Source organism: Otolemur garnettii, unplaced genomic scaffold (assembly GCF_000181295.1).
Source record: "Otolemur garnettii isolate 467f Iridium unplaced genomic scaffold, OtoGar3 scaffold00022, whole genome shotgun sequence".
NCBI lineage: Eukaryota > Metazoa > Chordata > Mammalia > Primates > Galagidae > Otolemur > Otolemur garnettii.
In genome coordinates, this window is record NW_003852417.1 from 18,037,796 (window position 1) to 18,054,270 (window position 16,475).

General features: G+C 46.0%; 1 protein-coding gene across 1 annotated transcript; it reads right to left on the minus strand.

The window, feature by feature from the left end:
- Position 1: 1 nt before the first annotated feature.
- CGREF1 (cell growth regulator with EF-hand domain 1) lies at positions 2 to 14,177 on the minus strand. Its single transcript, XM_003787551.3, has 6 exons — positions 14,150 to 14,177; positions 3,610 to 3,709; positions 2,273 to 2,338; positions 2,123 to 2,193; positions 1,594 to 1,718; positions 2 to 1,395 (listed from the first exon to the last, which is right to left on the minus strand). Exons 2-6 carry the CDS (start codon positions 3,690 to 3,692, stop codon positions 886 to 888), a joined length of 855 nt encoding a protein of 284 aa, XP_003787599.1. The 5' UTR covers positions 3,693 to 3,709; positions 14,150 to 14,177; the 3' UTR covers positions 2 to 885.
- Positions 14,178 to 16,475: the final 2,298 nt, after the last annotated feature.

Below are 16,475 nucleotides of genomic sequence, written 5' to 3' on the forward strand. Positions count from 1 at the left end.
CTGGCCTAAGGTGATGCCTCAGCCACAAGTGTGACTCAGGATGCAGAGTGTTGCAGCCCCTCAGGGAGATTGGATCTTGAAAGCAAATTGAAATTAGGGGCCAACTCCAATATGGAAGTTGGGGAAGGGTGAGTAAGGCCTTACAATGAGACAAAAGACATGGGCTTTAGAGTCAGATGGACCTGGATTCAAATCTGCCATTTAATTAGCTGTATGTCCACCTTAGGGCATAGTACTAAGCTCAGGTTTTCTCAATTTCCTCATCTGTCAAACGGAGCTAATTCTTCCTGATCACAGAAAATGCCCAGCATGGTGCCTGGTGTGTGTACTAAGTTCTCAAAACCCGGTAGTTATTATTAATATTACTGAGGGAGGGGTAGACACAGGGTGATGGGGACCATCTGCCCTGAGGTGCAGGAGGACACAGGGTATCTGAGCACCAGGTGAAGGGGGAACAGAACAGTGGTTGGGTCCCAGGGATAGACTGAGCTTTCTTCACAGGGTCATCTGCAGTTCACTGTGGCTGGTGCTGTAGACTCTGCTTTCTTAGCAAACTGGGCCTAGACACACCAGGAAAGCTTAATCCCTGTCTCTCCAAGAGACCTGTTCATTCCCCAAGCCCCATGCCCCTGAGGGGGCCTGGGCAGGCTGGATCTGGGAGATAGATGGCCCTGGGTGGGTGGTGAATTGATTCAGTTCTTTATTGGTCGTCTGGGCCCTAAAGCTGCTGTTTAACTTAGGATCTCCCTGAGCTGCACAGAAAGACCTGACTCCTACTGGGGCCAAGAAGGGAATCCAGAGGTGGTCCCAACATAACACGCCTCCCTTGGGAGGCTTATGTTCTGGCACTGAGACTTCAAGGGTGCAAGCCTGTACCCTTAAGGTTTATATCTCATCATTCTCCAGCTGAATACTATGAACTTCAAAATCATCTGGGGTGTTCTTAGACTCTGGTGTTTCGCCTGGAAGCTCTTTGGCTTCCTCCCCATTGTCTCTGGCCTCTGCCTGTCCCCTGGCCTCCCCACCAAGACCTGGGATATCTTCAGTCTCTGCCTGGTCCCTAGCCTCTCCTTCATGACCTGGGACATCTCCTTCAGCCTCTGCTTGGCCCCCGGCCTCCTGGACAGGCTCCAAGGACTCCCTTCTGGCCTCTCCCTGGCCCCTAGCTTCTTTTCTGGGATCCAGAGATTCCTGTGTTTCTTGTCTTAACAGGCTTTTAGCTAACATGGACTGCCTCCCAACAGCTTGTGGCTCTGGGGGAGACGGAGCAAGGGGCTCTCTGGGCTCTGCATGCCTGGGGGCCTCTCTTGGGAAGTTGATGAGCTCTGCAGGGGTCATGAGTCCATCCCCATTCAGGTCCTGGGTCTCAAGCACCTTGTCCACTACCAGGACCACCTGTGGAAGCACAAAGTCACTGTGGGATCTCCAGTGGTCACAAATGACCCCAGGGGCCCTGTCTCTCAGCCCCCTCGCCCCTCCCCCCACGCACACCCTGCATTCCTGCCATGTAAGCTCTGAGTCTTCCTTTTATAGGAGATTCACCAAAAGAGTCAAGTTGCTGGGGCAAGGGGGTCCCCACCCACCAGAGCTCACCGGGTTGGTGGTAGGAGAGTCAGCAACCCCAGGGGCCAGGGCAGCTGTCAACATGGACAAAAGTTCCAAGCCATCCAGCTGTCCACTCTGGTCATAGTCATGAAGGGCAAAGAGGTAGAGGAGAACTAGGAAAGAAAAGCTGGATTAGAAGAGGTGTCCACACTCTGGGAGGCCAAGGCAGGTGGATCTCTTGAGCTTCAGGAGTTCAAGACCAGCTTGAGTAAAAGTGAGACCCCCATCATTACTAAAAATAAAATAGCTGGGCATTGTGGCAGGCGCCTGTAGTCCCAGCTACTCGGGAGGCTGAGGCAAGAGAATTGCTTGAGCCTAGGAGTTTGAGATTGCTGTGAGCTATGACACCAGGGTACTCTAGCCTAGGGTAATAGAATGAAACTATCTAAGAAAAAATTTAAAAGAAGTGTCCAGGGGCAGGTGGAAAGGCAGGAGTAGATGAGGTGGCCAGAGGTCAGTCCCAGCTGTGGCTGCTCTGAGCCGCCCTTGCCCCGGCCCTGTCAGCCCAGGCTCTCACCTTGCTCCCGGGTCAGGGACTCGGGCTCCTCTTCCATCTTCTCTAGTCCCTTTAGGTAGCCCTGCAGAAGTCTGTCAGAAAAGTGAGAAATCAGCCCCAGAGAGGCACAGCCTGATCTGCTCACTGAAGGGCTCAGCCCAGTTTACTCACCGGAGCTGCTCCCCACCTGGCTGGAAGGGGTTGGGCAGGAGCTGATGCTGCACTTCAGAGTCCAGCCTGGAGGATGGAGGGGAGGATGAGAGACCCTCCTGCCAGCCTTCCACCCTCCTATCTCCCGGTAGAGTTCTCTACCTAGATCCAAAGGAAGTTGCTCCCCCAAATTCCCTGAAACTTTGTGGAGAAGAGGCCCTTCTGGCCCCCATGGAAGCAAAACTACCCCTCAGACTCCATTTTTGCAGCTGCCTGACTTAAACTTTAAGGAATGATCTAAATAAAACATCTGGTTAGAGAGAGGCCAGATGAGGCCACACCTAGTAAACGTAAGTTGGAGTCCCAAGAAAGCAGCCCAGTGAGTGGCAGGACAGCATGGATCACAGCTCCCCTCTTCTTCAATGCTGGGAACTGAGAGGCAGGTCCCGGGCTGAGCCCAGAGGCACTGCCCAGTTTTAAACAGATTTAGTTTACTCTATGACAAAATTGACTCTTACTGTTTTTTTTTTTTTTAAGAGGTAGGGTCTCACTTTGTCACCCTCAGTAGAGTGCCATGGCATCACAGCTCATAGCAACCTCTAGGTCTTGGGCTTAGGTGATTCTCTTGCCTCAGCCTCCCAAGTAGTTGGGACTATAGGCGCCCTCCACAACACCTGGCTATTTTTTGTTGCAGTTTGGCCAGGGCCGGGTTTGAACCTGCCACCCTCGGTATATGGGGTGGGAGACCTACTCACTGAGCCACAGGCGCTGCTTGACTCTTACTTTTTTAGGCAAAGGGCATATATGTTGGCTTTGGAGTTTTAGTCAGGATTACTTTGTCAGTCTTTCAATTTCAAACTGTGCTCCCAGCTCTGAATGGGGCTACCGTTTGCTCAAATCAGTCCAGAGCTGTGATGCTGAAGAGCTGGCAGCCAGTCCTTGGGGATATTCCTGTGTCTGTCTCATCTCCTACCCAGCATGCCCACAATGCAGTATTAATACATAAAACCTTCAGAAAGGTGTTCAAATAAAAATGATGTGCCAATCATCTCTTTCTCTTGGCATTCCTACTGTAAGGCCTCAATAGGAAGACTGCAGCCCCTTTCCTGGCTTTTGGCTCTCTCCTGTGCTTATACCATACTGGAGCTGAGCTCCCTGCTCTCAAGTGGGTCCAGCAAGCATGCACTGAATGCTCACATTGTTGCATTTGGACAGGCACAGGCAGGAGGTTGAAGTGGGGAGATGCAGGTATCAGGGAGCCCACACTCAATCTCCTGCCTCCCAGGTGGCCCACCATATGCTCTAGAGATGCTCTCTGCTCCCACCCTACCCCCTGCCTGTTTAATCCTATTACCTACCTTGTGGCTCCATCCTTGGGAGCAGCCTGACCCAGGGGCAGTAGCAGCAGCAACATTAACTTTCCCATCATGAGAGGTAACATCCTTCCTGAAGCTGGAACTAGGACAAAATTAGAAGGTCAAGGGGGAAGGGATGTCTGCTGCAGTGGCAGGGATGGGTTGGGAATGCCTTCTCTCCCAGCCTCTCCCTGCAGTCCAGGTGACAGGACTCTTGCTCAGGGAGGACTCACACACAGACATCAGTGATCTCCTATGGAATTTTGCTCAAAATAAATCTTACTCTAACTCTAATATATAAAGTACACGAAAGCAGACCTGTCCTAGTGGAAGTGTCCTGGAGGCGGGGCTCCTGCACCTCTCATTCCTGCAAGGTGCTCAGAGAAGTGCAGCTTGAGAATGTCTGAGTTTATTCAACCCACTTATTTAACAGATGGAAAGGAGCTCAATGAGCTGAAGAGAATGGCTAGATTAGAAATGCAAGGAGTCATAAAGAGACCAAGACTTAAATAGAGAGGCAAAGAGGGAGGCAGATGGTTAGTCTGTATTTATTAAACACCCACTGCAGAATAAATCAAAAGAGGCTTAGACTCCTTGAAATAGGTCTAAACTGGCTCAGCGCCTATAGCTCAAGCAGCTAAGGCGCCAGCCACATACACCAGATCTGGTGGGTTCAAATCCAGCCTGGGCCTACCAACCAACAATGACAACTACAACCAAAAAATAGCTGGGCGTTGCAGCGGGTGCCTATAGTCCCAGCTACTTGCGAGGCTGAGGCCAGAGAATTGCTTAAGCGCAAGAGTTGGAGGTTGCTGTGAGCTGTGATGCCATGGTACTCTGCCCAGGGTGATAGCTTGAGGTTCTGTCAAGAAAGAAAGAAAGAAAGAAAGAAAGAAAGAAAGAAAAGAAAGAAAAGAAAGAAAAGAAAGAAAAGAAAGAAAAGAAAAGAAAAGAAAAGAAATAGGTCTAAACTCAGGTATAGATCAAAAACACAACAAGTCGGGGTCAAAGCAACAGTGGCCCAAGGAATTGCTTTTCATTAAATGCAGTTAGGAAAACCAGATCCCAGTATAAAGAAAAAAATCCGGAAACTTCCTCCTTAGACCTCTATACTGCACAGGCTCACTGCCAAAAACATTCACGCAATTATATGATAATAGTCAAATATACAATAAATCAATCAAAAACACAGAGCATGAAGTTCTGCCTCATTCTGGGGTATATACAGATACTGGGAGTTCATGAGGAAGCAGAAGCCCACCAAAGCTAAGGCCTGAGACCCCAAACCCATCTTTCAGAAGAAAAATTATCAGATGCATGATTGTCCCCTACACTCTGGCTGGCAATGGATTTTCCTAGAGGAAGGTTCATAGCTTTCAGCAGATTATCCAAGAGTTCCATGACCCTAATAAGTTTTAGAACCCTGCCAGGGTAGACAGAAGTTTCCTAAGAGATGAGGGGTAGAGCAGGTCGGGTAAACATCTGACTAAATTCTGCTTCTTTGAGCTGCCTTGAGGAAGAAGTAGCAATGGAACGTGGAAGTCCACAAGAAGGCAAAGCTACCTAGAATCCCAGAGCCTGGCCTGTCTTCATTTTTCTGTGCATACAACTGTCCCCAACAGGTATAGCGAGTTTGCATAATTTGTTGATATCTATAGTACCAGTGGCCAAAAGGATGACAAAGCCAGAGCTGACCTGGAGATGTTCACCAATGTTGGCTGGCAGCATAGGCTCTTGGGTTTTATTTCATTTATTTGTTTGTTTGTTTATTTCTTCAGCCAGAGTCTCACTTTGTTGCCCTTGGTAGAGTGCCATGGCATCATAGTTCACAGCAACCTCAAACTCTTGGGCTTGAACAATCCTCTTGCCTCAGCCTCCCAAGAAGCTGGGACTATAGGTGCCTGCCATAACACCCAACTAGTTTTTCTATTTTCAGTAGAGACAGGGTGTTACTCTTGTTCAGGCTGGTCTCAAACTCCTGAGCTCAAGGAATCTACCCTCCTCAGCCTTCCACAGGGCTAAGATTACAGGTGTGAGCCGCTGCATCCAGCCTGTCCTTGGCTTTTAGTTGTGCCCAGGAGAAAAGATAAAGTCTTGGGCCCTCTCAGGGTAGGCAATTGGAACTGAGATCTCCATATCAACCCTCAAAGAGACACAGCCCAGTGAAAGGGTGGACTAAAAAAACATCCAGACCTCCCTCTATGGGAGTATAGTAGTAAATGTCCCAGTGAAAGTGACTATAGAGCCAGATAAAAATGGTGTTTTTTCAAAAGCATTGAGTTGGCAAGAAATTCTCTAATTTCTTGAATTTCTCCAAGAAATTTTCCACTGTACAAAAGCACAGTGATAACAGTCATCTGGGGGGAAAGTGTGCTTGCCATCAGTTTTTGCCTTGAGAGTATCTGCCACACAAAATCCAGATGAACTTCAGCTATCCGTTTGAGTGCTTGTGCAGCAGGGAAGACCAGAGATAAAGCCTGGGACCACCGTACATACTGCTGGGATTCCAAGCAGCATTCTCTCACTATTAGGGTGAACAAAAGTAAATTTGTCATGGAGAAGGACAGGAAGAAAAAGAATGGAATTTTAAAAAATCAATTTAAGGGAAGGCAAGAAAAGAGGAAAAAAAGAAACAAAAAAAGACAACAAAAAGTGTAAAATAAGATGGTAGCAATAAATCCAACTATATTGGTAATCATAATAAATACAAATAGTCCATTAGTTAAGAAAAAATCCATTAGTTAAGAATCAAAAGATACATAAAACAAAATACAGTTATGTCCAGTTTTTAAGAGATTAACGAACAAGTAAAGACCCAGCAAGGTTGAAAATAAAAGGATGGAGAAAGGTTATAGAAGGCAATCCTGGCTCGGCGCCTGTGGCTCAAGCGGCTAAGGCGCCAGCCACATACACCTAAGGTGGCAGGTTCGAATCCCCAGCCCGGGCCCGTCAAACAACAATGATGGCTGCAACCAAAAAATGGCCAGGCGTTGTGGCGGGTGCCTGTGGTCCCAGCTACTTGGGAGGCTGAGGCAGGAGACTCGCTTGAGCCCAGGAGTTGGAGGTTGCTGTGAGTGTGATGCCATGGCACTCTACCCAGGGGGATAGCTTGAGGCTCCGTCTCAAATAAAAAAAAAAAGAAGGCAATCCTAGTCAAAAGAAAGCTGGTCTAGCTTTATTGATGTCAGACAAAATATTCTTTAAGGTGATAAAGCTTTATTTTAGGTAAAAGAGGGCCACTACAAATGGCAAGATGTCTAAACTAGGAAGATATAATTCTGAATTCATGTGTACCTAATAACATGGCCTCAAAAAACCTGGGGGAAAAATTAGCATAACTAGGAGAAAAACCTAATCTTCCCTTTATGGTGAGAGAATTTAACATATTTCATACAATATTTAAAAGTTTAAGTAGACTAAAACTTTGTAAGAATGAAGAATGTAGAAAGTTTGAATAAACATTTAATAAGCTTGAGCTAATCTTAAGCTAATGAATCAACAAAGAAACCTACTTCAATCACTTAGCAAGCTTATACCTATACTTCTTTTCTTTTTTTTTTTTTAAGAGACAGAGTTGCCCAAGCTACACGATCATAGCTCACTGCAGCCTTGAACTCTTGGGCTCAAGTGATCCTCCAGCCTCAGCCTTCAGAGTAGCTAGGACTATAGGCATATGACACTGAGCCTGGCAGCAAATACATATTCTTCTCAAGCACACATAGAATATCTGTAAAAACTTATAAGTAATACACCAGCAAGTGTGGTTCAGTGACTGTCAAAGAATCAGTGTCATGCTATATTGTATGACCAAAATGGAATTAGACTAGAAATCAATACAAAAATGATGAAAACAATGCATATATTTGGTAACTTAAAAAGCATACTTATATATGAATCAAGAAACAAAATCATAATAGAAATTGTTAGGCCAGGCTTACACCTGTAATCCTAGCACTCTGAGAGATCAATGCAGTTGGATTGCCTCTCGTGAGTTCAAGACCAGCCTGAGCAAGAGCAAGACCTCATCTCTAAAAACCACCAGCTGTTGTGGTTGGTGCCTGTAGTTCTGGACCAGGCCTTGGGAAGCTGGGGCAAGAGAATCACTTGAGCTTAAAAGTTTCAGGTTGCTGTGAGCTGTGATATCACTGCACTCTACTGAGGGCAATAAAGTGAGACTCTGTCTCAATAAAAAAAAAAAAAAGAATAAAGAAATAAAGAATAATAAAAATACTAATAGTAGCCAGGTGTGGTGGCTCATACAGATAGTCCTAGCACTTTGGGAGGCTGAAGTAGGAGGATCGTTTGAGGCCAGGAGTTTGAGACCAGCCTGGGCAACAGAGTGAGAACCTGTCTATAAAAAAAAAAAAAAAAAATCTTTTTTGGCTGGGAAATGGTTCAAACCTGTAATCCTAGCACTCTGGGAGGCTGAGGCAGTTGGATTGCTTGAGCTCAGGAGTTTGAGACTGGCCTGAGTCATCTCTACTAAAATAAATAAATAAATAAATAAATAAATAAATCTAGCCCAGCACAGTGGTGCTTCCCTCTAGTCCCAGCTACTCGGGAGGCTGAGGCAGGGGGATTGCTAAGAGCCAGGGGGTTGAGGTTGCTGTGAGCTCTACCCAGGGCTACACAGTGAATTCTACACAGTAGAATTTTTTTTTTTTTTTTAGTAATACAGACGTCTTACTTTGTGGTCCCAGTCTAAAGTGCCGTGGCATCAGCTTAGCTCACAGAAACCTCTAACTAATTGGTTCTCAACCTTCCTAATGCTGCAACCCTTTAATACAATTCCTCATGTTGTGGTGACCCCCCAACCATAAAAGTATTTTTGTTGCTACTTCATAACTATAATTTTGCTACTGTTATAAATCGTAATGCAAATATCTGATATGCAGGTATTTTCATTGTTACAAAGGGGTTGCGACCCACAGGTTGAGAACCGCTGCTCTAACTCCTACATTCAAGCAATCCTCCTATCTCAACCTCCCCAAAACTGGGACTAACCTGGGACTACAGGCACCTGCCACAACACCCAGCTAATTTTTCTATTTTTGGTAGAGATGGGTCTCACTCTTGCTCAGACTGGTCTCCCATTCCTGAATTCAAGCAGTCCTCCTGCGCTGGCCTTCCAGAGTGCTAGGATTATAGACATGAGCCACTGCACCTGCCTGTCCCCCCAATTTTTTTAATTAAAATCTAGCCGACAGTGCTGATGCATGCCTGTAGTCTCAGCTACTCAGGAGGCTAAGGTGAGAAGACCACTTAAACCCAGGAGTTTGAGGTTGCAGTGGCCTATGATCACACTACATTCTAGCCCAGGCAACAGAGCAAGACCCTGTCTCAAGACAAAATTAACTAATATAAAAATAAATAAATAAATAAATAAACAACTAATAAAATAGACAAACTTTTGATAATTTTTGTTAATAACAAAGACAGAAGGCACAAACATTAGGAATGACAATGGGACATAACTACAGAAAGCAAGGATTTGAAAACTTAGAGGATATGGTCAATTTCTTAGAAAAATTCAATAGTAAAATTGGTACAAAAAGAAATAGCAAATTTCGATAGCTCTATAACCATTAAGGGAATTATATCAGTGAGTATTAACCTAAATTGCTTGTGGAAGTATGAACCTGAAATACTTTTAGAGTAACCTGTAAATGTATATTAATTAATGGGCCATAAAACTCTGACTCAATATCATCTTGGAGATTACACAAGGAAGAAGACAAATGGAAAAGAAATTATAAAGGCATTTATAGCTATGCTACTGATATTAGTGAAAGAAATGTAAACAATTCAAATATCTACCATTTAGGCAATGGCTAAGCACATCGTATTATCTGATAGCGTATCAAACGTGATAAATATTCTAAATTAATAAACTTTCAAGAAAAAAATGAGCAGACTTGAGTATATCAAAAGTTTAAACTTACCATGAAAGACACCATAAATCAAGTTTGAGGAGACAAGTGATAGAAGACGGGAGGAAATACAGTTAGCATTGGAGGCTGGCTGGGTCCTTAGAAGTGCAGGGCTCACCACTACCCAGACCTCTGCAAGGGGTGAAAATGGAAATCCCATGGATACTGAATGGAGATCCAAGGACAGCAGAGATGCGGGCATGGTTTCCAGGAAGGTTAGCGAGAAGCTCTCTACATACGCTGCCCACCCCTACCCCTGGCCAAACTGTGTGCCTGAGTGGTCAGGAAGCAATGGCTGAAGGAATGGCTGGGTGAATGGGCTGGAGGGCTGTCTCACCCAGGTCTTTGTATCCTGCTGCTGTTTGAAGAAGGGGCTTGGGGCAGTGCCTAGGTTCAGTGAGTAGCGCCAGCCCCATATACCGAGGGTGGCGGATTCAAACCCGACCCTGGCCAAATGGCAACAAGAAAATAGCCAGGTGTTATGGCGGGCGCCTGTAGTCCCAGCTACTCAGGAGGCTGAGGCAGGAGAATCACCTAAGCCTAGGAGTTGAAGGTTGCTGTGAACTGTGTGACACCATGGCACTCTACCAAGGGTGATAAAGTGAGACTCTGTCTCTCCAAAAATAAAAAGAAGAAGAAGAAGAGGGGCTTGGGGATCTGCTGAGGGTTCCAGTCTCTATGGTGGAAGGAGAGGGGCATAATGCTGAGAAGGCCAGTTGGCCAGAAGAGGCCAGAAGGAGAATGCCAGAAGATGAACCTTGGGCTGGATACCAGAGGCTAGCATGGAGGCACTGGCAGATGCCACATGACAAAGACCAGGAGAGCGAGAGTCCCCAGGGAAGGTAAGTGTAAACATAAGTTTGTAGAATAGGGACACACATTATTCATTTCCTTAATATTTGCTGAGCACCTGTTATATGTGAGGCACTATCATCTCAGTAAGCTGATAGTTTAAGGTACAACTACTTATTCTTGTTCCCCCTACAGCTTACAAATACATAAGTAGAAAAAGATAGAAAGTTAAAACAATTAAGAGAAAACTAGAACAGCACAGAACTGCTAAAGAATAGGTGGTATGACCCAAAGTTTAAGGGTATGGACTCTAACCTCAGGCTGCCTAAGTTCAAAGGCGGACTCTGTAACTTACCAGTTGTGTGACTTCTCTGCTTTAAGTTCTCTACCATGATACAGGCACCTGTCACAGGGTTGTGGTGAGGGCTTAGAGAGACAAGACATGTAAAGTGCAGTGCCTGGTATACGATAAGGCCTTTTTCCTTCCAAAAGTTGTCCTGGACTGCTGTGCAGTGACTTCACACATACTAGTCCCACTAGTCTTCCCACCTGGATCCCCTCAAATTGCTTTCTACTCCCCATCTGCTTACTGGCAGGATCCAGGTGATCAGGAAACATGAGAGTAATTCAAATCCCTTAGAGCTGTCAAAACATATCATCCAGGATTAATGTGTTATCATCCATGAGCAGCTGCCTTTAAAACAAGGACATTTGTGAACTCCAAAGAATGAGGCCGGGTGTGGTGGGTGTCTCAGGCCGACAATCCTGGCACATTGGGAGGCTAAAGTAGAGGACTGCTTGAGGCCAGGAGTTTGAGACCAGCCTGGGTAACATAGCAAGATCCTATCTCTACAAACAATTTAAAAATTAGCCAGGCATGGTGGCACACATCTGTAGTCCTAGCTACTTGGGAGACTTGCCCCCAGGAGGTCAAGGCTGCAGTGAGCTATGATCAGGCCACTGCATTGCAATCTTTGTGATAGGGTCATGCTCTATCCCAAAAAGAAAAGAAGAAAATTTTTTAAAAAGGAGTAACTGGTGGAAGCAGTTCTGGCATAAAGGGCAAGCACCCCTTAAGTCTTACTCATCTATTTACTCGCTATTAGACCAATTGTAGCTGGTTTTTAAAAAGCTGTCTACAAATTCTTTTGACGTTCCTTCTCACAAAACCTGGAGTCTAATCCACTTCCCCTCATATATGATCTGGATTTAGTGACACATTTCTAAGGAATGGTCAAGTGATGCTGCACAACTTCCCAGCTGGGTCATAAAATTGATGTAGCTTATGCCTGCTTCTGGTTTGTGTTCTCTCTCTCTCTCTCTCCATGCAGACATGTAGCTCTGGACCCTTGAGCCACCATGGAAGAAATCTGACATCCCTGAAGCCACCATGCTGGAGAGACCATGTGGAGAAACTACATAGAGACAGAGATGCCTGAGGAGCCTCCAGCTGCTCAAATCTTCCCAGCCCAATGAGCAGACAAGTGAGGGAAAAAACCTTCACATGATTCCAACCCCAGCTTCCAAGCTGCACCAACCATCAAGGAATGGGGCAGAAAAGTGCTTGTCTCCACAGCCCCACCCAGACTGCACTTATGAGAAAAATCAACATTATTCTTTTGTACAACTAAGTTTTGAAGTGGTTTGTTAAGTTGCCATAATAATTGGAAGGCCAATTCTTCAAAGGCTGGCTTCATAGATGTCACACAGAGCATCTCTCAGAGAGGTCCTATGCTTAGTCTGCTATTGCTGTCTTTTTTTTTTTTTTTTTTGTGACAGAGCCTTAAGCTGTCCCCCTGGGTAGAGTGCTATGGCATCACAGCTCACAGCAACCTCCAACTCCTGGGCTCAAGCGAGTCTCCTGCCTCCGCCTCCCAAGTAGCTGGGACCACAGGCACCCGCCACAACGCCTGGCTATTTTTTTTGGTTGCAGCCATCATTGTTGTTTGGCGGGCCTGGGCTGGATTTGAACCCGTCACCTTAGGTGTATGTGGCTGGTGCCTTAGCCACTTGAGCCACAGGCGCCGAGCCTGCTATTGCTGTCTTAAAACGCTCATTAAATGTCTGTACTCAGCTCTGCAAATTATATACCTGGTCCTGAGCCCTATCCGCAGGTATTATTATCAATCTACTTCTCTTAGTCCTATGTATCCCTCACTTATATAACTATTCAGTATGTTTAGTAGACAGAGAACAGAATTTTGGAACCCGCCAGACCTTCAAGTCTCAGCTTCATAATTGACTGTCCCTGTGACCTTGGCTAAGTTAATTATCTTCACCAAACTTCTGGCACTTTAGCTGCACACCGGAGATAATATTTACCTTACAGGGTTACAGTGAGTATTAAGTGGATAATGTATTACTTGTTGCACGTCTTGACATTGTAGGCTTTTACTGTTGTCTCTGACTCTGGTATCTTCTGCATTTAAAGAACCCTTAATACTCTCATCAGATAAATCTTCCTTTGCTAGAAACTCACTGCTCCAAACCTTCAATCGGCTCCCTATTTCTATTTTAGTCCCGAGTCCTTACCTCGGCATTCAAGGCCTTCTCCAATCTGATATAAAGTTACCTTTGACTCATCTTCCAGTGCTCTGTTATGCTAACACTCTGCTTCAGAGAGGTTACTTGTCATTTTTACTTTTCCCTGCTTTTGCCCTACCTGATCCAACCTCAACCTGGAATATTCTGGATCCTCCTGACAATCTTAGCATACACTTGTAGTCCACTTCAAAAAGTTAAATAATTCATGTGGACTTTCAGTATAATATTCAAGTAACTCATCACAGTTGTTTAAAGAAAGCCAGGCTAACGAACCTCACATAATGATGTTGGTGTAATGTGGTTGATTCACACTTAACACATTGCTAAGCATTTACAAAAGCTTTTGTAAGCAACAGAAATAAAAGTTATTGAACCATTGCCTGCCAAATAAATAAAAATGTTCCTATTTATTATAACTAAAATGTGCAAGAATATAATTACCCTAATAAGCACATGAAAGCCACCACAACTGTTAGTTAACAACTGTGATGTAATTCAATAAAGTTAGTTATGTCATTCACACACTTTCATAATGACCCTCCAGCCTCAGATTTCTTCAAGCCTGTGCACTAGAGCTTGGAAAGAGAGAGCCTGGCCTTGGGGCAAGATGTGTGATCAAATCCTGCCTCTGACACAACTGTGTGATGTGGGCAGGTGTCTTTACCTCTCTGAGCCCCAAGATCTTCATTTTTAAAACGAGAATAACAGTCTCTGTCTTGTGGGGATTTGAGGAGGATGAATGAGACAATGCAAGTTAAATGGTGGCAGCAAGCAGATGCTCCTGGAGTATTTCAGAGACTCTAGGATGTGGCAGAGCCTTTCAAGGTTATCTCCGGTAACTTCCCATCCAGTGCAGAAAAATTTCCACAGTATTGCTGTCAAAGGCCATTTTGCCTCTACTTGAATCATTCCAGAACAGCAGCCTAGCACCTCACAGGCCATCCATTCCATTTCTGGCTGAGTCTAACTGTTAGGAAGTCATTTTGCTCTGAATCCTTGCCCTTAATTTATCCCCCTCCCTCACGGAAAGAGGAGGAGCCCACACCTAGGAGCTGGTCCCTGCTCTGCCACTTGCAGCTAGATTATGACCTGCCTAGTCCTCCCCGTCTTCATCAGTCGATGGGGATGAAACCTCGGACTAGCTCCCCCTCCCCCCAGGGCTGTTAGAGCAATGAATGCGGCATTGTGGAGGGAAATGAGCTTGGGAACCTGGGAACCTCCAGCATCAAACCAAAGGGCTCCAGCACTCGCTCTCTCCAATCCCTTGCTCTACCTACCCTCGGAGCAACCTCCTCCCGAGCGGTGCCCAGAGGCCAGGGCCACCGCTCCTGCAGCGTCCGAGCCGCGGTGACGCCAAGGGACTGCGCTCTCTCCGCAGTCAGACCCGAGGCGGGAGGCCGTCTCAACCCCACCACCCTCGGCAGCTGGCGGCGATGGGGGCCGACCCACCTGCTGCGGAGGCACGCTGGACCAGGTTCCGGCTTCGTGGGTGCTCAGGCTGCTGCGCTGCCCGCCCTCCCCCGGGCCGCTCCACGTGGCCGCTCCACGTCGCCCTCCCGGCTGCAGCCGCCGCCCTGGCCCGGGCAGAGTCTGGAGCCAGCGCCAGCCGCCGCCCAGTCCTCTGCAACCCTGGAGAACCGGCTGTGTGTGTGTATGTGTGTGTGTGTTGGGTGTGTGACAGAGAGAGACACACAGGGACAGAGACAGCTCATGAGGCTGGGGGTTGGCAGTGGTGGTATATGTGACAGAGAGAGATAGATATACAGAGACACAGAGCTGATGAAGCTGGTGTGTGTGTGTGTATGTATGTGTATGTGACTCTGTACAGAGATACACCTGCTGGGGGTTGTGCATGTGACAGAGAGAGACAGAAACACACAGAGAGACCGATGGTGAGGCTGGTGTGTGTGTGTGACAAAGGGAGATACAGAGACAGATGAGGAGGCTGGGGTGTGTGTGTGTGTGTGTGACAGAGACAGAGACAGATGAGGAGGCTGGTGTGTGTGTGTGTCCTCTCACCTGCTACCAGGTCCTGTCAATTCTGCCTCTCATCTTGAAGATCTTCACTCCTCTCCCATTATCCCCAGTCCAGGCAGCCAACTGGGGCCTGAAGTTCTGCTAACGCTCTCTCAGTTGGCCTCTCTGCTTCTACTTCCATCCTCTTCCAACCCATTCTCCAAGTAGCTTGAATGATTCTTCTAAAACATGACTCTGATCATTTCACCCATCCCTTCTTAAAATCCTTTGATGGCTTTCTGCTACTCATAGGATAAACTAAGCAACACATTCCAAACCTTTTTAACATCCTTTATGTAGCTGTTCACAACCGAGCTCCAACTGCATCAAATTTCTTTTGGCTCCTTTAAGAAGTCATTCACCTCCAGGCTATCACTTATGCCCTCTTCTGGAACACTCCACCCCCACCAAGTTCCCAGCAGCTAGGACTTCCCTGATCTAGCACCACCCTCTATTTTAGGAGTTCAACCCTGCTGAGGTTACTGGAAGAGGATCTGGCCACCTGTCACCATCAGCCAGATGCAAAGATGGGGATGAGGTCCCCCAAACTTTATTAGAAGTTTTAGAAGGCCAGCAGTTCTGGAGAACAGCAAGAGTAGCCTCTCAAACCTGTCTGTCTCATTTACAATTCTAATAATTTTTATAATGAAGTACAAGGAAACAAACCTAGAAAATTTTAACTTTATCTGATAGGAAGTAACATCAAAGTAGTCTTCATTCTAACAATACAAAATGTTTAAACAACAGAAAGGTAATTTTCACTTTAACAAAACATCTAAGAGAATTATTAAAGAAATCATCATATCATCACAGTAACCTTTACCAAGATCCTAAAATCTATTGTCTATGTGTGACTACTTCCTCAAGTGTCCTGAAGTAAACATCTTCACAATCATAGTGTAATCTTAACTAGATAATCTCAGAGTGGGGATGTGGGGGAAGAAGGTGAACTAAGCAGACTGGGTCAGCTGTACAGCTTCAGCTTAGCTTCTCAGACCCCATCTTGTTGAGAAGTTCTGGCACAGAAATGGGGTGAGGATCTGCAAGAAAGGAGAGGAGGCCAGTCCAGGTTCAAGGAAAGACTTTACTAGAAGGGCAAAGAATGGTGACTGGTGAGATGTCACCCACAGTTCCAAAAGGCTTTTATTAGACTTATCAGTATAACTGGAATGGGGCAGGACCACCTGGGGCTCTTCTCTAGTATGGGTCAGGATTATGGGGTATCCTTAGTGTCAGGATTAGAGGCATACCCTTAATACCAGCCAAGATATCAGTAGGGTGGTTCCAGGAACTCTGGCCTTGAGGCACTCCAAGAGTCTGGGAAGAGGATTACTGATTTCTGACCTGATTTTCTAAAAGGACTGCATTCCTTTCAGGGTCAAGAAAATTCCTTTCCCAGACTTGCAGCCCACTTTTCTGGCTTCAGTAACACATTGAACCTCCTAGAGAGCTTTACATTGTATTGATATGTAGGCTTCCCATACAGATCAGGGTCAGTAACCCAGGGGTGTCTAAGTAAAGTGCCTGGTACAGAGTGGATTGTCTGTTGTAGGATGGCTGTGTGGCTGGGGTTGTATGAGACAGAGT